Raw genomic sequence first — 22,805 nt, 5'->3', positions numbered from 1 at the left:
TCGTGCTATAGTTCTTCGCAATTCTAAGGTAGGGATATGGTTGTCAGCCATGAGTTGTGACGGGGAATCAGTGGGCCTGAACATCTTACGATGCTTGGTCGTGTTTTTTTAGGCGGATATTTAAGCAGCGCCCGGTTTGTCCGATATGCACCTTTTGGCAAGTGAAAGGAATCTGGTAAACCACCGAACGCACACAATCCACACGTAAATGGGTGCATTTTTTTCTTCCATTCTTGGACAAGTCCCAGTCATCGGACAAAGGCGTTGAAGCTTTAGGGGTGCTGAGCAGACCACGTCAACACTAAAACGACGTGCAACATTCCTCAGATTGTGCGCCATGCTATGCAGGTAGGGAATGGCCACTGCTTTCCTTTTGGCTCTGATAAGCGCCGCCTTCAGTTTTAAGGCGAAAACCTTACTTGCCTCATGAGTCCATCGTAAGTGTCCGTTCGCAAGAAGTGTCCGCCTGACCTGTCAATTTAATGACGTCAAAAAACTAAAATAAATAAAACAAAAATAAAGCAGGATAAACAGCAAAATCAATAAAAATTTAAAAAAAATAAAAATAAAAATTAGAAGACATTAAATATAGAAATAATTAACAAATGATAAATAAATAGAAACTGAAACGAAAATAAAAGGAAATAACAGGAATAAATCAAATTTAAGATACAAATAAAAAATAACCACAAAAAGAACGCGTGCGGCCGTCAGGTAAAAAACTAGCGTTCTAGAAAGTTCCATGCTTTCGCATTCCTGCTCGTAAGCAGACTTGATTGCCCTCAGAAATTTTTTTCGTCGTTTGTCTCTGCCACTTTTGATGCAGCATTTCTTTTATTGCGACAGTGTGCCTGCAGGCATACCGGTATGTAGCTACCAGACAGGCAAGATGTGAAGCTTCGTCTTCCGTTTATTTAGTCGCCAGGTTTAGCTACTGATCGCGTATTATCGCTGCTTGCTAGGAAATACATCAGACAAAGAAATGTTTCGCGCTCGAAGCAATTAGAGCTTACCCGTCAGTGGCTGTAGGCTATTAGGCAGTTCTTGTTGTTTGCAGCGCCAGCTTCACGCAAGAAGTTAACAGTTGCCTCTGAGGTCCTTATTTTGTGGTGCGCGGGTGACGCCGTCAGAACAGTGTTAGGTTCTCAAATGACTTGAATGTACGGAAGCGTCACCTCGCCTCTCTGTACAGACCAAAACTTCAAAGTTGCAGAGTTAATATTGAAGAACAGCCGCTGCAGCGCAACTCTAAAACACTGTTTCTGAAGAGGTGGATATTGTGACAGATTAGGTGAGCGCGCAAATGGACTCGGAGCTGGCATCCCGGCTGTATGCTGCCCGTCATCTTTGCTGTCGTGTGCCATCTCGTTCCACATTTAGATCGGTATTTAATCTATCTAGAACCCTTGGATCAGTCTACGCTCAGAAAAAGAAGCGACCAACCAGTGCTACCGATTATTTTGACATCGATGTCCTGGCGTGTATCTCCGTCGACCGGAAGCAAGCGATCAGGGAAATTCGCGGCGCATATTGAGCGAACCCGGCTTCAGTTTGGAGGTCCCTTCGAAGACGCAGCTAACACCCACATCATGTGCGCCTTCACCGGGAGCTCAGATCAAATGGAATTCTGGAACGGATCAATTTTTGCAATTGGTGTCTGATTCAATACGACGAAAGCCCGTAATTTCTCTACTGAGTGCTTTGGGCCTACGAGGACCAATGTTTCTGGGATTCCGATACCACTTTGCATAGAGCCCATTATTGGTGCGACCAGAACCCACACAGGCTACATGAGCATGAGCAAGATGTTTAACAAACGTTTTTTGTGGCATTTATAAGGGCCATATTGCTGGTCCTTACTTCATTAACGGAAACATTAACTGGAAAGAAGTGCAGAGACTGCGTTAGAAAGGGCAGCGCCTCTTAATCTGCCTCAGAGTTGTCACTGGTTTTGCAGAATAAGGTGTAGTTTCAGCATCACGAAGCTCGACAGCGTTTTCCGTCATCTTTTCGGTAATTCACAGCCAAGTTCTTTTCCATCTACTGGGAGAGATAGTAACACAGCTAGGAGTCCTAGGTCATCCGATTTGATCCCTTGGATTTCTTCCTTTGGGGATATGTTAAAAAGAAGGTTTTCAAGACGGAACCAGCCAACCTCAAAGATCTGAAGCTACATATAAGTATATGACTTGAAAACATTCGCAGAAAAATGCCTTTATCTGCTGTGAACGCCATGAAAGGCCGCCTTCTTCTGTCCTTGAAGTCGAGGGAAAGCAATTTGAGCACACCATCCGAAATTTGTGTGATGTCGTCCAAGATGCTGTTGCTTTCGTGGGGGTGCCCGAATAGGGCTGCAACCACCTAGAACATCGAAATTTATAATGTTTTTCATTCATGTTTGTTGTACGACTCCGAAACGCTCAGCACCTGCGGCCAAAATTTCCGACTCAACGGCTGCACGCTTACAACAAATGAGACGCATCAGTTTCCGCATGCGGCAACAGAAATGAGGCACCTGGTAGGAAGCAACATCGCCCTACAATTCCAAAAAAGTTTTCATCTACGGAGTCATTCTGGGTTATTTTAGCTGCCAGGCCAAATCATTGAAAAAAAAGTTTATAAAGGAGCCATGAAGTGTTTGTTCCTCATATTGCAGTTTTGTGCTTCAGTAAACTATACAAGAGCTTCTGATTCGATATCCAGTATTTGAGTACCCTGGACGTGCTGTATTTTCCAGAAAACGCGCTAAAAATTGAGACCTGGTAACTCCTCCTACCGGCTGTGGCCGCCATAATGAATGCTTGCGTGACGTAACAAGAGCATACACAGAGCAGCGCATCGTGTGCTAGCATTGCCGCAGTGCGGAAAACGAGGTGCCTTTCACCTTTACTTTCGTGGGGGATCGAAGTAGCAGTCGTCCCTCATACATGAGTGACTGGTGCCACAAAAACGATAACAGTAACGTAGTTTTTCTTGGGTGTAGTTAGGGTCCGGTCACACTAAACAGATGCGACGCTGATCGACGGTCGGTGGGCTGTTCGGTATGCAGATGCCGTTGCTGACGCACTGGTCAGTCACACTAGACTGGCGACGACCAACGAGCGCGTATCGTAGTAAAGAGTGAGCTTAGTGAGAACCAGATGACTGTGGTGGGGGCTGCTAGTTGGTAGGACATTCAAGAACATTGAAAAATTAGTGGGAAACCTCATTCTAGCCACGGTCGCATACGCGACGTACTGACGTGCACCTGCGAAGATGTGCTTTTGTTCCGTGTCTGCGCATAGAACCGAGCGGCAAAGCAAGCGACACGGGCAAAACACCGCGCGACGGTTGCCTGCTTCTCGCTTGCCGCCGTCGCTAGGGCTTGTGCGGCCGAGCGAAAACTTCACGCCCAGGGAAGCGACTGCCTGAAAACTGAGGTTGTGTCTACCTTAGCCGCATAGAATAAAGCGAAACGAACGGCTACATTTTATATTTTCGCCTTTTAACACTAACCAGAGGAGAACCAGCGGAGAACCAGCGGAGCACGGCAGACCACCGGCCCCTTTTGTGAGGAGGCCTACAGAGTGCGTAGGATTCGGATGTGCGATTTCGGCGATTGCGGAGAGCTAATTCACATGTTTTGTGAATTAGCTCGGCATGCAGGCCGTCGCGCGTATTTTTGGCGACAGTGACCTCAAGGCGGCGACTACTTACGTCGCAGGACGCGCGTACAATATCTTAGAGAGAAGTGTCGATGTGACCCGGTCTGCAGAGAACTGTTGAAGGCATCCGGCAGCAGTCGTCGGCGTCGACTGTGGACAACAAATCTGGCTGTTTTCGTTAATGCAAATGCTCTCTTTTAAATTAATATCAAGTATCGGTGGCAGTGGAGTAAGCAGATACAATTAGCAAGAAGCGCCAGTCCAACGCGAAGAGCTTCGCAGGGAAGCGATAGCACCATCAGCGCTTATTGCAGTGTTATCGTTAAGTGTAAACGAGTAAAACTACCATTTGTGAGCAAGAGTAGATAATATAAGGAGAGCTCACCTCAGGTTTTATGCCATGCAAGCTAAGAGTACTGTTTGTGCACAGCTATGTAAACCTCAACGCGGGGCTGAGTTGTAATCGTCGTATTCCTGAGTAAACTTTGCTCACGCATAGTAAATGTTAAATAGCCTACTATTATCTTGAAGCGCTCATTTAGCGAATATATGCGAGTTTTTCGCCTAACAATTACGCGGCACCGGAGCGAAATCAAAATTTCGGCACCTATTCGTAAATGTGGGCCATGAAACATTCGAGAAGCGTGACATTTTTCCAGTGGCTTGGTTTTGCAAAGCGGTTCTTTCAGCTGAAAATAATGTATTTTCGACTAGCACACACACGCGCCACTCAAGCATCCGTGCAGCTGGGAAGCTGTCGCATTCGGCACTTTTCTCGACTCCTTTCATGCCGCAAGCTTTACTCGACTACCGCCTTGTGATAATTTAAATTTTTCAGCCGTCGAATAGAGGGCAAGAACTTCGTAGGCAGCAAAGGATAGCCATCGCCATTCCCTTCACAGCGCACGTAGGCGAAGGCATGCATGGCACTTGCCACATTTTCCATACGGGACGGCTTGCCTGCCCCAGAGAGACCACACCCATAAGAAATGAATAACATGCCACACCTAAAATGCATTTTATTTCGCTAAGCCAAAGAAAACCTTTTCTAGTGAACGCCATCCACGGTGTGCATGCAAGCACCTCAACGCAGCGAACAGCACGCAGCAGGCTACGCATGGTGGGTATGCTCTTGTGACGTCATCGATCAGAGGTGGCCAGAAAAGAAAAAAACCCTTTTAAAAAATATCTACCGCACCGAATGAACTGAAACCTCCGGGAAATATAACTTGACGTGTTCGGAATCAAACGCACTAAACAGCATATGCCCGAAAATAGGCTGCCGTGACCTCTTTAACAGAAATTACAAAATGCATGCCACTAAACCGGCACCGTTAAACAGAAATCTGAACGCTGTCACAGAAGCGTGGCTTTATTCCTGTAACGAAGCTAGCTGACGGGAAGGAAAGAAAAAATAGCCCACTTCCGATGTTAACTGCACATGCATAGTGCGAGGGCAGTACCTATCCGGGAGAGAGAAAGAGAGAGAGAGAAACTTTTAACGCTTATAATGGGTGGGTGGGCCCTCATTCCAGGAGCCCATTATCTTTTGCTGCCCCTCTCGCCCGGTTCGCCCGCAAAATCTGGTCTTCCAAACGTGAGCTGGACAGCGCCGCCTCCCAGTCCTCAGTTGTTGGGTTATTTTTTCTTGGAATACCTCGATTGTCCTGGCATGCCCATATATCATGTGGTATAAGTTAGCCACTTCACCGCAGAGGGCGCAATGTGGATCGTACGAATTTGTAAACATATAGCTTAGCGTTCGAAATGGCTCTTTCGACTAAAGTGCACTGGAGGGTTTGCTTTGCCTGCATGCTTTCGAAAGCGCTTCTATTTTGGCTTGATGCAGCCGAATTTTGTCGAGCCACAGCGGCAAGAGTAATCGCTTTTTCGAAATTCTAAAAACTGATATCGCTATTACTAACCAACGGCTGCGAGTCACGAATGGCAGCTAGGCGCCAATTTCCACTAGTTAAATAGTTATTTATTAAAAGGTAATTAACCAGCTTACTACTTAAGACGATTAACCAGTTTTCTGGTGTCCGGGAACACTGGTAATATTATAGCCATATTTTTTACACCAAAAAGTGTATTTCTGAAAAAAAAAATTTAATCTGTTCGCTGAAACACCCGGTATAAATGAAATATTTACTTAAACAAGAAACACTTCATTCCTAAAGAACAGATATTGTAAATGTATTTGATTAGTAGCTGCTTCGTTTGACTTTTGTTTCTATTTTGTGGTAAATATCAAGCTAATTTAAACTAATCAATATTAACCAATCCTGTTTTGTGCCTGTTCAAAAGAAATCTGAGTAACTGAACGAATACACCATCCATTTGTGCTACATCTTCCACATATTGACCGTGAACTCGCAAAGTATGTTATTAAAGAGAAAGTAATTACACGACGAGAAGCTCATTAGTTTGTAAAGTGCAGACTAATTCATAATTTTACAATTAGAGATGTATCTGTGTCGTTTGGCGAAGTCCTGTTGTCGGCGTAGTCCGCGCACTTCCCATCCCATACACCCGCAAACCTCATTCCGCTTCCGAGCGTGACTGCTCATTGCATTCGCCTGCTGTTTTTCAAGTGCGTACAAGGTCAGCACCAGCCCCCAGATACAAAAGATAATGAACGGACAAGTGAAACAAGGTGGGGAAGGTTACGAATCTAACAAACAAAATCTTCTATTAGGTTTAGTTTATGCGTATAGGTGTTTAACGTCCCAAAGCTACTCAGGCTATGAGGGACGCCGTAATGAATGGCTCCGGAAATTTTGACCACTTGAGTTCTTTAACGTGCGCTGACATCGCACAGTACACGGGCATCTGGAATTTCGCCTCCAGCGAAATTAGACCGCCGCGGCCGGGATCGAGCCCGCGTCTTTCGGGTCAGCAGCCTTGCTCCATAACCACTGAGCCACCGCGAGGTGCGGAAGCGGGTATTAGTCACTAAAAACTTGTTACAGCATCTTACACAGACCAAGCAAGACGAGGTGCAATGCAGCACAGGAGTAACATGGTGATCCACGGCAGCAGTTGCCGGCGGAATGATAGCTAGGCTAATCCGACCTATAGCTAACAACAGCCTCAACCTCAATAACAATTATTGCCGTGGTTGACGCTGCGTCGTTTTTATTTTGTTTCGCCTGCAGTCCAGGGGACCGGACCGAGGACGACCTGGAGTCCATCTACGGCCGGTTGCGCAGCATCAAAGCCTTTCACCGACTGCACCCGGTGCTACTGCAGCAGCTGTGCTTCTACGGATACTACGAAGACTTGGACAGGGGCGTCACGCGTGAGTGCCTTCCCTCATACTACACGCCGAGCTACTGCGTGCCATTTTTCGAATGAGTGCAACTTATACAGGGTGCTTCACCTAGGATCTTACACAATTTTTAAAAATAGACTTTCAGAGCTAGAAGACCGCTTTTTTCGGCATAGCATTTTCGGCATAGCATTTTCGGCACAGCTGAGATGTGCTAACTAGAAGTCTGGTTGATTAATATTGAATAGTGAACTCTCTAACTATTACTGAAAAGCTCCTTAATTACTGAGAGTCGTGTAGCCCACCGTAAGTAATACCCCCATCAATTTTTAGGATTTCGAAAACGCGGTTGCCCTCAGCGGTGTGGCCCCAGAAATGTTGGCTGTTTCGATGAGTTATGTGCACAGGAGAGGTTGCTTTACCTGCAAGCTTCTCGAAATTGCGTTTATTTTGGTGCGATGTAGCCAAAATTTGTTTGGCCGCATCGCCAAGGCTAACCACGCTTTCGAAATTCTAAAAACTGATATGCATGTTGCATAGAGTGGGCTACACGCCTCCCAGTTATTAAGGAGCCTTTGAGTAATAGTTAAAATTTAAGTATTTAGTATTAGTTACCCAGCTTGCTAGTTAGCATATCGTAGTTATATTTTGATGTACTACACCGCTGACAATGCTATGCCGAAAATAGCGCTCTTCAAACTCAAAAGCCTAGTTTTTTTAAATTCCCTGCTGATCCGGAGTACCCGGGTTCGAACCCGACCGCGGCGGCCACGTTTCGATGGAGGCGAAACTCAAAGGCGCCCATGTGCTGTGCGATGTCAGTGCACGTTAAAGATCCCCAGGTGGTCGAAATTATTTCGGAGCCCTTTACTACGGCACCTCTTTCTCCCTTTCTTCTTTCAGTCCCTCCTTTATCCCTACCCTAAAGGCGCGGTTCAGGTGTCCGCCGAGATGTGAGACAGATATTGCGGCATTTCCTTTCCCCAACAACCAATTTTCAATTTTTTTTCAATTCAAACTGTCTAAAGAGTTAGGTGAAACACCCTGTATATACACTGTGCACGGGCTGGCAGTCAGTGTGTCTTCGATCCTACTGGCAGCCGAGCTAAACGTACTTCTATAAGAGTAGTGTGCGAGGATTATAGTTAAGTAAAGCCTAAATTTGGGCATCGTGGTATGTATTCATATTGCCTCAAGAGCCCAACAAGGACGAGACGAACCGAAAATGGCAGGCGCTAACTATCAACTGATTTATGGCGGAAACAACACAAAGTATATGTGCAGTAAAATATAGAACCAAAGAAAGCCGGATTGCCTCTACAGCGCGTAGCATTGGCTTTGGTCTTATATTTTGCTGTATATATACTTTGCGTTGTTTCTACAATAAATCCGTTGATAGCGCTAGTGTGTTGTTTCGGTTTCGTCCCATCCTTGTTGCGCTGTTGAGGCAATAGCTGTTGAGGAAATATGTGTATGGTTAAAAAACGCTGGTAATCTGTTTTTCGAGCACTAAGTGACTCAAATCCTTCCGAACTCTACACATCCTTCGGTAACCGGAGTAACAAATGCAAAGTGCTCCGTTACCGCCAGTGCATTCGAGATGAAGTAACGACTGTTTGCTGCAAGAAAGCAAACGATGAGATAGACACAACGATTTCTTCGGACTGAATCTAGCATTAACCTGCGCACCCTGTTTCGCGTTTATACGCAATGGCTTTACGGAACAGCGACGCTATTCCAAGGTTCAGTTAAGCTCATATCTCACTGTTCCAAACGGAACTATTCGGGGCAAAAGTTCCGAGCATACCGTTAACGCGTCGGGCGTAGGCGTGAGGCCCAACAGTTACGCTCTTATCGCGCCCCACTTCCCTCGCTTTGAGGCGAAAAGTTGGCGGGTGCTAACTCTGCTATCGCTCTCGAGCAGCCGCGAACAAATTAACCCAGTCCCGGTTCCGGCAAGAGACGAAGGTTCGCCCGCTTCGGTGACAGCCGCGTTAGCCTCGCCGCTTTTGCAACAGATGGTGAATTTCGTGATTGGGCAGCGCCTCACTTCGGAACCTTCGTTCCCACATAGAAAACGAAATAATTTGTCGGGATCCCTACCATGAAACAACTCTCGGTGACGTCACGGTTTCTAAATTACACTGCTTGAAGGTAAGAGCGAAAAGCGGTGCCTAAATTTTGCTTCAGAGAGAGAATGAGAAACAGAAGGACGGAAAGGCAGGGAGGTCAACCGAGCGATGCCCAGTAGGCTGCCTTACACGCGGGGATGGGAACGAAAGGCAAAAAAGGAAAGATATAGCGGCAATGAAATGAGAGAAGGCCATCAGATGGAATAAAGTAAACTAAGCTAGTGCCTACAGCAGGAGCGTGAAAAGGCGGGCATGAATTCATCCTTTGGGGGAATCAACTCTTCATTCACAATTTTCCGGAACGAAAGAAAATTTTTCGTATGCACCGACTATTCACTACGGCTCCGTATTGAGCTGCCATCACTACTTTGTTTATAGTGACGTCACTAAGGTAAAACGCGCGTGAGGACAGCTCGGCAAAGCGATGTAGGGTTCTTGTGTTCTTTAAGAGAAGAGGACAGCTGCTATCTTCAGAAGACTAAAAACAATCCAGATAGTGGCCCAATAGGAAAGTGCGGGATGCTGCCGCCAGTGTAAAATTGATGTCAGGCATACGTGGCCTTCCTTTTTCTTTTCTTGTCCATTATAATCAAGTCACCCTCTCACACGTCTTTCGCCCTGACTCTGGGAGAAATCTCGCCAAACGGCGGCTGTTTTTGCTTCCGGATGTCCTACGTCGTAAAGATGTCTGTGCGCCATGCAACGCCGACCCCGGGTCATGCTGCAGTTGAGACAGGGAACCACTGCGTATTACGCCTCGGCAAGGGTGCCGAGTTGAAAATGTGCCCACATAATGGTTGTGCAGTGTCTGTGCAGTATGTGGTTGTGCATTACCTCAGAATGCGGCCAGCGCATCGTTCCTGTGTTTGTCAAGCCCTCTGGGTCCACAGTCAGAGTATTCCTTGTGACGAAGAAAAAGAGGCAAATTCGTTATTTGGTATGCCTTAAAGTTCTCGAACATCTTCTAGACCCCCTACAGGCCCTATCGTGGCCCAGAAGTTCGGAACCGCTGTGGGTCACGATACTGAAGCTGAAGCCAGCCTGTTCTGTCGATAAGGTTTATGAAAAGTGCAAGAGTGCGGTCGTCTTAACGTGCACCGCGTTCTGCAAATACGCTGCACCCGAAACGAAAAACTTTACTGCTTGCTCATGGAAGTGAAAACGTTGCTCACCTTTCCTTCTTCCCCAATTTCGCATTGACAAAATTCATCATCTCGTTTAGTTTTCTTTTTCTCCCGCATTAAGTGTCAAAACAATCTAATTTACTTTGTATTACGCTTTTATATATATTAATTGTCTGCACCTCTATACGGTAGGTGGCAATGCAAGCTGCAAGCCAGTTCTTCTTTACCTTTATGGCTTTCGTGGCTGCACTGCACCGCAGCAGTAGTATTTCTTTCATTTTAACCACCAGTGAGGCATCATTTTCCTTCGAGCTTAGTGGAACACATAATGTTGATGCCGTGATCACTTCATCGTGCAAACCATCGCTTCCGCTCTCCGCCGAGCCAGAATGCGTTCGCGTGACGGATGAGCATCGGTAAGGCAGCGACGTTGTATACTCGCAACGTTCACGCAATAAACTTCGCCCCCATTTACATGACAATATATTGGGCTATCGAGGCGGTCTGGAATCACGTGACTGTGTGGAATTAGTTCGGGGACACACGAAGCACGACTCTGCTCGTGCAAACTGACGCCCTCAACAAAAGCAAGAGGCTGAAGGGAGTTATAGACACTGTGCCATCTTGACATATCGCCAGGAATTAGACGAGCTTTGCGTCGAGCGATACAACACTTGACTGATAGATTTTCACGAGCTAAATCAGAGCTGCAGGTTACAAAGCAAACCGTACTTGAGTGTTCACGATTAATTTCGGCAAGGTGATGTTCTGTAACGAGCTTGAAATCTCATAGGTTTCTAATTCCACATTCATCAGAATATCAACGTCTTCATCAGGTTCACACATCAGGCACGAGACAGTGAAGAAAAATTGATTGACAGATTGATTGGTATAGAAACAGGGCTTTGATACGCTAGAAAAGGCCAGAAAATGAGATACCAGTATCGTCACCAACGAGCGTTTTCAGAAGCCAAATGTGGGGACGTCAGAACTAGTTCATGCGAAACACTGAGGCTAGGCACATCGCCAATGACTTCCTAGTGACCATCACGGAGTCGTTTTCTTACTGTTGTCCCGAGTTGAAGTGGAGAGCAGAAAAGCGTTCCATTTTAAATCCAATTTTCTCAAAAGTAAATGCGTCTTTTGCTGGAAAATGAGCATCAACCTGGCAAGAAATAGAACACGCAACCTGTTTTTAGTAACAACGAAAATTTTATAGTTTCCCGCAGTGTACAGTTAAATACCGCGAAATAGCTTCATTTTAACGCTGCTTTGTATCGTTGCAAGCATAACTGATGCCGCCGTTTGGTCACAGCGACTGAAAGCAAGAAGCTGAAGAAACACGCAAGAAGCAGAGAGACATGCACGCTGCATGCACTAAAGCAATCTTCAACGTGGTCAGGCTCATTTAGTACGTGTCGCCTTACAGAACGTCACTCGGTAAAGTGGAAAGTTTCCGTATGCTAAGACATGGAAAAACATTATATTCCGTTGTGGAAAGGGTCGAGAAAAAAAAGGATAAACATCCAGTGCCATATTACTTGAGGAGAAGAAGAAGAAGAAGAAGTGCATATGAATACGTTGAGATGCACTTGTCCGTTTTCGAGCATGTTGACGCACAATGTCTCTTGTGTATGACTCTGCCGTTATGAGTCATGTGTATGAGAGTTGTGTTTGAGACTGCTGAGTGGCTGGGCCCCATCTACTGCGCAAACAGGACAGCCAAATAGTCGCTAAAAAGTTCAGGCACAACCGTTACGCGTCACAGCCTCTGCCAAAACCTGCCTCAGGCTCGCGCCGAAATATTTATCTCTCAGAGCAGCGGTTGCGTAATATTTATCTCTCAGAGCTGTCGCATGCGAAGCCCTGTTGCCTCCCATTGCTAGAAGTACACTCGCGAACTCATTAAACATTGACTTTCACCTGAACGAAGAGAAAAGTAATAAGAGCTCAATGACAAAAATTGCCAGCCTTCCCACATTTTGCTCCACTACATGTTGCCATCATGATTAAGCCATTTTGGTTTATGAGTTTATTGCAAGGTCTATCGGTAGACGTACCGTTTTCTGGAACTAATTGAAAGATCGCCGGTGAAATCTCTGTCTCAAATTGCTCTTTAGATTTTGCTATTTACATACAGGCATAAACCGTGAAAAAGACACATGAAGTAGTACTGATTTCATGCAAACTCGTTTCGCTACTCCTTTTTCCTCCGGAAGGTTCATAAATGAAACAGTTTGCCGCATGTTGTTTCGATAACCTGATAGGGATGAATTTTTGCGCGCTCTAAACTTCTCGCAAGTTTTGTGTAATTATCTGCGTTCTCCTGTTACTGTGTTCTGTTCACACTTTCTCGTTATGCTTTGTGTGCTTAATGGTGTAATTCCCCAAGACAGTGCAGGTAGCCAGTTAAAGAAAAAGACTTCCACAGCTGACAACTCCTCAAACGTTTACTCTCGGTGCACGTACCCAATATGGCTTCGCTCGCAATAAATTACAGCAACTCGCAACGTGCTCTTAGTGAACCAAATCGCCTGAACAAAATTTCTCGAGAATTCGTTTGGACAGAGCGCGAATGCCATCACTCTGTCTGAGGGCTTTGTGCCTACACTGTACTAAATGCATTCGGCTAATAATGTTAAGCATGCCAGCGCATTTCACTGCATCTCTTGAAATGTACTGAAAGTGAGGATATTGTAACCCCAAGGAAATAACTGAGCCTTTGTTGTTGCGGGGACACAGCCATCAGTGGTGCCTTCTTGCATGCCCCAAACTTCGTTTCCGTAATCATAATTCTCTCCTTTTATGCATTCAGGCAATAATAAATGTAAAAACAAGTTCCAACTGCTACAGTCAGATTAGAAACAAAGTTGCACAATACCCAACTCTTGGAGCAGAGAGGCAGTGAAGAATTCATTAGTGAGTCAATTACGTTTTTATCTCCATGTGAAGCCTTTTAAGGGGCTCGTTCAGAGTGCGGAATGAATTAACAATCAGCCGCACCTGTGAAGGCCGCAGCTTTGTTTGCGACGACGCAACGGTACCTCTTGCATATGCACCGAAAGTACTCCATAAAGGCTATATTGGAGCAGAGAAATAATGCATTTTCCGCTCTTAATGGCCCCTACCGGCACTGATTAACGGCACGTGCGGCAGTCAAAAACACCGAGGCAAAAGGAGCCGCCTCGAAGCCGTGACGAATTCTTACCTTTTTCATGTTCCATTGTTGTTTAACAAAAGCAATACCATCTTCGTAGCTGTTTTCAGCGGAATAATTTATCGAATCAAAATTCAACGTTTAATTAATTTTTCATAAGGGCAAGCAGCGGGTATTATATTGATAGAATAGAAGGATATATAAAACGGATATGTGTCACGTAGATTAGATGGAAGGCGGTGGAGAAAAATGAAAGCCGAAAGCACAATGACAGCGATTGCCGGAGGGACAATAGGAGCCATTTTTGTGCAAAACAAATCGGCCTGTTACGAGAAGAGGCAAAACCATAATAAGCAGATTTTTCAAATCTTATTAAAGTAAACAGAAAAAAAATGAAAAAAGAAGGTATTGAAAGAGGAATATTAATGAGCGAAAATGGGCAATAATGCATTTTTATTTCCTAAATAAGGATAGTTAACCACAGTAAAGCCTTTGGCTACCAACATCTTCAGTATCAAAGTAGCCTATAATGAGATCCATGCGAATATCTATATCGATTAGGACCACAGAAACCAAAAAAGGGTTTTACTGTCGAGAATAACTTGCCGTTGCTATGTAAAGCAAGTATTCCGCTTGAGATCACCGCTTTATTTTTCTGCGCCTGACGCGAAGAAAGCGGTTTCACGCACTTCACTTACCTTTCACGATCATGGTTTTTACCTGAGCATGGTGGTTTCATATACTGAGAAAGTTACTTTTCGAGAATAAGGCAATGAGGGGCACCACACATTACAAGGCTGATTACCAGTTCATTTTTATTTTAAACAGACTTAGAATAAAGGAGCCGCTGACACTGGCAAGACTAGCAGCTGGCTCCACAAAGCAGCCATTGCCACGTTGCTAAAGCTATAAAGAATAGCAGTCACTCTAAAACGTTGCCTAAACAGAATAAGTGCTGCCATGCTGTGGTCAATGAGGGCTTCTAATAGGTTTTACGCGGCGGAGATATCGCTTTTCTTTGTCATGGTCGCAAGGAATCATAAAGCAGATTCCTTGCGATCCTCACTGCTTGTTGCCATGATATTTTGGTCTTGAGCGCTGGCGGTGCACTTAACAAACTGCCGCGTGTAGTCATTTGCTGCCTTCACTGCATCAGTCACAACATGAAGATCACACATAGAGCGGAAGTAGAACTGATCTGCTCAACGTCCTATACGACCTAATCGATGTAGGCTAGCGTAAGCGAATAGACTAAAATTGCGAGAATGAGTGCACAACACAATACACAAAGTGTCAGCGAGGAGTGGTGAATGAGACCTCACTCTTTTGTGCCGCAACATTTATTGGAGAAACGTGCGACCTGCTTGAAAAACTGCTGAATGCCACTGCACTGAAAACATTGTTAGAAAGCGATCTATCCCCTCACTGTTGGCAGGGCTGCTGAAGCGGCATACTTTCAGACACCGATGGTGTCAAAAAGTAAAAATAACTGACAGGATGTTGACGAGTGTTTTAAAGCTGGGACGGGAGACCGGGATTGTTGGTAATTCATCTTTTACGGAACAGCGCAGAAAATGACACGGATGCAAAACAAGAGCATGGCGACACGAGCGCAGCGCTCGTGTTGTCATGTTCTTTTCTGCGCCCGTGTCCTTTTCTTCATTTTTCAGTCAAAGGTAAAGCGATTCAGTGTTAGCATAGCCAGAGCACCGAACGGTCACTGCCGGAAACATCCAACGAGAGTATCGGCAGCTGAAGCAGAGCCAAGGCAGAGAGATCATTCTTCGACCGCAATCGATAGCACGTCCAGCTGCTGTAGCTAAACGGGCTGTCCAGAAAGTGTTTGGCTTTGCTTGCAGCCTCTGTTTTGACTGCTGTCTTCGCCCTGCCGATTCCGTCTCTTGGCTTGTGCCTCGGCGGCTCGTACTGCCCAATCATAAGGTTCGTCTATTCGCCTCCTCAAGATGGTTTCCTGGCATTGTTCGTCATTAATGATGAAAGAAACAATAAACACGGGCAACGGAAGAGGGACAGGCACGACAAGCCGTCGTAGTAGAAATGTAGTTCAAGGTGGTTTCCTGGGCTCGTTGGTCATTCGTGACTGCGTCGACTGCCGGACCGCAATCTGTATGTTCTTCGCGTCTAAGTCGCTTTGCTCACGCTTCTCCGGCCCGAAAAGATTAGTCTTCTCGCTTTCGTCACTTTGTTGTTGCCTCCACGGCGCGTAAGGGAGGATTGTTTTGCGGAATAGGCTCTTTCGCTCCCTATCTCAAATGGCCTGTAGATAGTCTATCGATTTCTTATAGACTATTGCCTTCCTTTGGGTATTTCTTTTTGTATATTCAGTCTACAGAGTGTCTATAAAAAGTTTAAGCATAGTGTATCCCCATAAATCTATATATTGTTTATAGACCGTCTAGAGAATTCGTATCGCCTATAGACCATTGTCTAGCATTTGTCCATAGACAGTCCATAGACTTCATAGACAAAGGCCTACGGACAGCCTATAGACTGTCTAAAGAAATATTTGTAAAGGATGAATCTGAAGGTCCTGCTTCTTCCATGACATTCCAGCAACAAACATCAGTGGTGATGCAGAAAGGCGGCCAGGTGAGCTAGATGGTCGTTGTTCATCTTCAGGGCGTTTTTTTTTTTCATTGTCTCGTTTTGTGGCAGCGCGTGTGTCTTCTTCTTTTGAGCTTGTTGACATGCGGCACATTCTGACACGCTCACTGGTCTCCATGGAATTCCATCAGGCATCAGGCATGACGTCATTCCATGCAGATCTGTCAGTGTGTTGTGCCGCGCCTGTCTTGGCAAAGATGCCGCCACAGTCACAAAACTACGGGAAGAGCTAAGGACTTCTGCCCCGATAAAAAAAGAAAATAATCAAATTTGCACAGAAGCCTCCGGAAGCGCTGGCCACTTGCGGCAGCAGCGTCACGTGCTTTAATGGTTGCTTCAGTTAGTCACTCGAAAACAAAAAAAAAGTGGGGATATTTCCTCCATCCCACCTGTTTAACCACTGCAGTAGACGAGAGCAGTTTATCGACCCAAGGCCGGCAGCAGTTATTCTGTTTAAGAAATTGTCTAATTTTGTTTATTCTTTACATTTTGATAACGCCGCAGTAGGTGTTATGTGGTGTCATATGATAATCTTTCTTCTGTCACCTACACTAATATACTGGGCTTCTTTATCTATAAATCAGTTGATAGCCAGCCGTAGCCTTCCTCGCGCTTCTATCCAGCAACTCTTCTGAGCCTCAGACTGCCTCTGCATTGCACTGCATCAACGAATATGTAGTGTCGACAGAAAGCAGCACTGGAAGAAAGCAATAAATGGGGCCTTCCATAGAGCAAAACCTCCTTGACTTATAGGGTAACGGGCTGAGGTTTAGGCAACGTTTAACCGGGCTCGCCACCTGCAGCGGCAGGGGGCGATCACATCCTAAGAGTCAGTTCGTGAGTTAGATACCGACCTCTCCGCCCGAACAGGAGGGAAGTACAAATCCAGAAACACCCGTGTACTAACATTTTGCTACAAGTTAAGCGATTTCAGGATGTCGAAATCACTCTAGGGCACTTCACTAAATGGTTAGCTTCGTAACTCACATTGTAACCTCGCACATACACCACGTGAGCCATTAACCGACCGGGTTAAAGAGACGATATTCACGGCACTGTCAGTAAGTAAGAAGTAAACAAAGCAAAGGTGAGAGGTGTAGCAGCCTGATGCCGGTGCTCTTCCTTTAGAGCAGAAGCTCTACTTCACAACCAAAGCCGCAAAAGCCGGCCCATCGCTGAAGCCTTGACCTTGACCTTGAATAAATGAATAAAATAAATGTGGCTGCGACTGAGATTCGAACCGCGATGGCGCGAACAGATCAGCTGGCAGCCGACCTCGCCTGCTGTTGAACTGCAACACACTCTCGCGCTGTTTATTGCACAGCGTCGTCTTCATCAACCTCCATCTGCGACGCGAACAGATCAGGTCAGCTTAACCTCTATCACAGCTTAACTTGAGTCTAATATCGTCGCCAGACGCGCCGACGATCCAGCAAAACAAAGCCATGAGCCAATTTGGCTAAGCACGCTTTCGCGCGTCTACTCGGTTTGACTACAATTAAAATACTAAGAGTTTTTTATCAAAAGTTGGTTTGGTTGTTTTATTTGTGTGGCCTAGTCGTCCGGACGACACTTCGGCACCTGACTTCACTATATCGTCGGTTTTGCATCCCTCTTTTTCGGTGTACCGATTTCAGGGCCCAGGAGCACTAAGCTGGCACGTGAACTTGCGCACGTGACACAGGACTGGCTCAGTCATGAGTAGCACTTGGGCGCCTATAGGGTCGCTCTCTCGTGCGTATTGCCTGATTACCTGCCTTTCTTTTTACTTCGCAGTTTTCCGCCAGGGCGACCGTGGCTCAAACTGGTACACTGTGTTGGCGGGCTCTCTAGATGTTCAAGTGACCCACACAGGACATTCTAAGGCAAGTACTGCGCTTTGCTGCAAACTTTTCTTTAGCGCGCCGCAAAGACTGCGCACCTCATGTCCATCGTTCTGGGGTCATAATCAATGACCGAGCGCAAAGAGTCATAAAGTGCACCTTCTAACATAATGATACTGCGTGTATCTTTTATCATTTACCTCTTCTCTGAGACGGCTGTCACGAGCTGTTGGCACTTGCTGTACGAGTGTAAAAGCTGTGCTTTGTGTTCTTCCCAATTTGCTACGTCACCCGCCGCTTACAACCTGCCTCTAGCTTGGTTAAGTGCTTTCAAGGTCTGCTATGATTGATGGCGTCCTCGTTGTGTACAACTGGTTTAAAATGGCATTTATACAAAATATTCACATCTCTACGTGGTAGGTATTAACCAGGGACTTGAATCTCGATCCTCATCTGAGAAATCTAGTGACCGAGCTTTCCGCATAGCGGTAACTTAGCAATGGCTATAAAAAGGAATCTGAAGCATTAATGACGCAGCGTTTGTAATAGTTTGTTCTGTCCTTTTTTATTAGGCGCCTAACAAAAAATTGTTTGCCTCTTCGAACCCGCTAAAGTCAAATGTTTTCCCCAATTTGAGAATCATCGTGGTTTGTTCACGATTTGTTATGTTTCTCCTCTGCATTCGGTAGTTGGGGGGGGGGGGGGGGGGGGGGCTGTGACGTCAGGGTTGTGATGGCAGCATGGAAGTCATGTCAGTGCCTGGTTCCACTACAAAAGGTGTCTGTACTACGAATGCAAAGCAGCAAAATGATAGATAATGGAGTGAATCAGTACTGCTTCCCGCCCCTGCGTTTCGTATAAAATACATTCGTATCTCCTTTCAAAAAGTGACTACTGAGTGGAAAGCTGCTGTTGGTAGCCCTCGGAGCACCCGATGATTTCAATTAGGATCTGTGGTATCACGCTTCAGTGGTATAATTTAAAATCCCGTTTCAGTATACGCTTTGCTGTCTTTTCTACTATTCTTTTTCTCGGGCCCTCACGCTGAAACAGCTTTGCGCTTGAGTCATCCGTAACATGCATATAGCTAGCTCCCCGCATCGGCTTGCATCAGGTGCATGCAATCTCAGGCGCTCAGAAAATGCGAAACAAAAAAAATGCTGTAATAACCACTCGAAATGTCGGATGGCGTGATCAGAAGAACAAATGAGGACCGAATTGCTTGAGGTCATTATACTGAATAGCACAACTGAAGGATATTACCAGTAATGCAACTTTATCCCTTGTCCTGCTGTATCTTCGTTTCTTTTTTTTAGGAGTGGATGTGTAGAAAGTTTTTCTTCTTGTATCTCCTATCTATAAACTATACATTGCTAGTGCTAGTTTCCTTAGTTTTTCTCTCTCTTGAAGCAACAGGGAGAAAATTAATCTGGCCCACACGCTGGCCTAACATGCATAACCTGTACTGCTAATTAGACAAGTTTGATGAGTTCTCTTCAGCACCAGTGCCTGACCCGCCGTTATATCCAGACTAATTTTTAGCCAACCCGGCGGAGCGTTTTTTTTTTTTGTAACCCTCAGAAATAGCACCACGGAGACATAACGCGAATATATGAACGCCTAGTCTTTGTACGCAAATCACTTTACACTCAGTAAGCTTAACGAGTCCTTCTGGTATACAGCAGCTCTACGAAAGATAGCCAGGAGAATCTGTAGAGTTTTTCCTTGATTGTTCATATTTAGCACATCGTGTTTGGATGAGAACAGCTTAACAGAGCCGTATTTGTCGAATAGAAAGCTTTTATTGCAATAGCTTTTGCAAAACGATAACGTATTTTATCTTGTCCCAATTTCAGGCGCGAAAGTTAGGGACTAATCGCTGAAATGTATTTAAATGTCTCCCTATTTTTATTAATTTTTTTGTTGTTTCGTGTTGTGAATACGCTCCCGGCCTGAAGGAACACGGGCAGGCTCAGAAGACGACAGTAACGATGAGCGATCAACTAATCAAGCAGCTATAAAATGCATATCACTCTAAGAACACTTCTGGCCGTTGATGAGCAAATATTATCATCCTGTGGTTGATTTATTTCTTGCAGTTGTTGCATATTTGCGGAACCGTCGCTAGCATTATTGTCTCATTTACGCGTAAAACGCACAGTCTTCTCTACTCTTATTCGGTGAATGGTAGGCCGCTGCCCAGGGTTGATGAAATTAATGACCTCGGCGTACTTTTCGACCGTAGCCTCAGCTTCTCCTCTCATACAAAACGCATTGCTCTACGGGCTATGCGTACACTCGGCTTCATCTGCAGGCTTTCGAGAGAGTTTCGAGCCCCACTTCCTTTCTAAAAGCTCTACCTCTCCATATGCTTGCCGCTTTTGGAATATGCGTCTGTTGTTTGGAACGGCACTTGCCAGTCGAACTGTGAAAAAATCGACAGAGTTCAGCTAAAGTTTTTACGCATATTTCAACATCGGTTTTCTTGCAAAAATTCCAGCTCTCGTCCCGGACGGAGTAACTCACTGCAGCTTCCTTCTCTTAGCTGCCGTCGCGTGAGGGCAGATATAATTTTCTTGTATAAACTTCTTCATGGTCACATTCTATGCCCTCAGCTCCTAGCGCGTATCCTTTTGCGTGTACCGCGAAAGAGCATAAGGGAATTCAGACCTTTCCAAGTTTCTGCGCTCCTGCACACCCTCTCCCCTCTGGACAGAATGCAAAAGTTGTTTAATTCTCTTTGTCCTCACCTTGATATATTCGAAAATTCTCTCCCTTCCTTTATATTGGATGTCCGTGACGTTCCACTTTGAGCACTCTTTTTCTCATACATAACTTCCCCTTTCATGCATTTTGTCTTTACTACACTTGTGCGTTTGCACCGGTATTATATTGTTTTTTTCTCTCCTTAATTGTTCATCACGTGTACTTGTTTTCATTAATATTATTTCTTTATTACTGTGTACTCACGTCTGATTGTCTGTAACGCGTTCACTAATTACGTTTCTTACTGTGTATGATTGTATTTCTAGCTTGTATTTCAGAGGTTTCTTATTCGTTCTTATTAGTATTGGCTTTATTCTTGTTTGTTTTTTGCTATATGCTGTACTTGGCTGTTATCGGTCGTTCATTCTCTTTGTTTATTGTTTCATTAGTTATTTATATGTCTGTTGCCTGTTCTAGCTGTTTTCATTTACCGATGTTCTCGCTGTTTTCTTGTTTTCGCTTTTTTGCTTCATGCTTGCTGTCACGCCTAGTTTATGTGTCTTTTTTTTCTATCGCCTTGACTGCTGCTTTACCTCCCCTGAGTGTCTTCCTTTGTAGTGAAATAAATTTACATTTTGTGCGTGTGAATGGTGTACCAGCACCAAGACCTATGGGTTGTTCCTGGGCACCGAAAAATAAAGATTGATTGATTGATTGGTTGATTGATTGATTGATTGATTGATTATTATTATTATTATTATTATTATTATTATTATTATTATTATTATTATTATTATTATTATTATTATTATTATTATTATTATTATTATTATTATTATTATTATTATTATTATTATTATTATTATTATTATTATTATTATTATTATTATTATTATTATTATTATTAAAGTACACATCCGTTCCCCTTCAGTGGAGGCATTACATGATGAGTGGACTGGAGTATGGCGTTTAACGGCTTAAAGTGATCATCAGTGGCGGACTTGAATTGGTGGTGTTCAACTAACAAGGTGATGTGGGCGAAAAGTCTTTGCAGTCTTTGGCTGCTCGAAAGTACAGTTACTGGTGGAAGGTTTTTGTATGGACTGGTTGGGGGTAGACAGCCATAGGTGTGCTATCGCGGGATAAGCGACGGGCAGGTCGGGTGAAATTGTGGAGTGGCAATGTGTGAAACAAGCCTAAATAAACCCTGAGAAGTGTTAATTTACGGTGACAGGTAAGAGAGAAATGGTCAAGTTTTTAACATGGTTACACTGGGTGCTGAGGAGAGCTACATAGTGTGCAAAGACACGTTAAAAATTGCTCAAAAATATTCTTTGCACATATTGTTCGCCCCCGCAGACATTTATTTACGTCTACAGCTACAACGGAACGCTTTTATGTCTTTAATTACAAGCTATGAACGTGCGTCCTGCTTGTAACGAGAGCAATGTCTTTCTAAGTTATGAAGCTTAAGAACTTTCTGACGAAAATTAAATGGGTCCCACCATTTCAGTATTTTATTTAGAAGAACTATCTCGCACCAGTCATTCTGTACACTGGAACCCGAATGTAGGGAAACTGTCCTGTCTATCTTAAAAACTTGCGTTATTTTTCATTTTCTCAATCGGATTGAGTTAAGTCGGAAAATACAATGCCCAAGCATCGTGCAATGAAAATTCCTGCTCCGAAAGAACCTTGACCGTCCGTTTGATTTTCTAACAGGCACTGCGGCACATTAACAACTACACACACGGAAAAAGACGTCAGAGAGCGCTGTTCATAATTGTCGGTTTCACCGACACAGACGTGTTTATTCGTACAACGCTGCATGTCGTTGCGTACTCAACGTCGAAAGCCCACTAACGCAAGGAGAGCCAGTTGTCGTGACCATGCCGCAGTAAACTACTTCGCTTGCATTCTGGTCCTTAACAGAGAGTGAATGAGAAAGAGGTAGGGAGAGAAGGAGGTTAACTAGGTGGGTGTTTCGTTTGGCTACACTGCACTTCGTAAGAGGCATGAGTGGATGTAAAAGAAAAAGGGGGAAGGGGTGAGGAGCATAGTCACAATCTGTCACTGAAGCAAGACACCCTCAAACATCGAACAGTGCTAGGTAGGCACTGTGCTCCATCTACTGCTGTTACCGAGTATCTGATCCTCCGCGAGAGGGTGGGCCCCTAAGTGGTATAAATAACGCCACAGCTTACGTGTTTAGGCGTTAAACACAGGCAATTCATGCAGACCTTCCATTGTCTCCTCACAGCGGCATGTGTCACAAGCAGGGCTGCTGGCCATGCCAATGCGGAATGAGTACTGCGTTGTAAAA

General features: G+C 44.8%; 1 protein-coding gene across 1 annotated transcript in view; it reads left to right on the top strand.

Moving 5' to 3' along the window:
* LOC144124122 (rap guanine nucleotide exchange factor 4-like) overlaps positions 1-22,805 on the top strand; it is a 396,964-nt gene that overhangs the window by 366,599 nt on the left and 7,560 nt on the right. Inside the window, exons 6-7 of the mRNA XM_077656784.1 lie at positions 6,803-6,945; positions 17,730-17,818. Of these exons, the coding sequence (XP_077512910.1) occupies positions 6,803-6,945; positions 17,730-17,818 (232 nt within the window). The remainder of the gene's footprint in view (positions 1-6,802; positions 6,946-17,729; positions 17,819-22,805) is intronic.

Source organism: Amblyomma americanum, chromosome 3 (assembly GCF_052857255.1).
Source record: "Amblyomma americanum isolate KBUSLIRL-KWMA chromosome 3, ASM5285725v1, whole genome shotgun sequence".
Classification (NCBI taxonomy): domain Eukaryota; kingdom Metazoa; phylum Arthropoda; class Arachnida; order Ixodida; family Ixodidae; genus Amblyomma; species Amblyomma americanum.
Note: the sequence above shows the minus strand (reverse complement) of the source record. Positions and strands in the feature narration are given on the sequence as shown.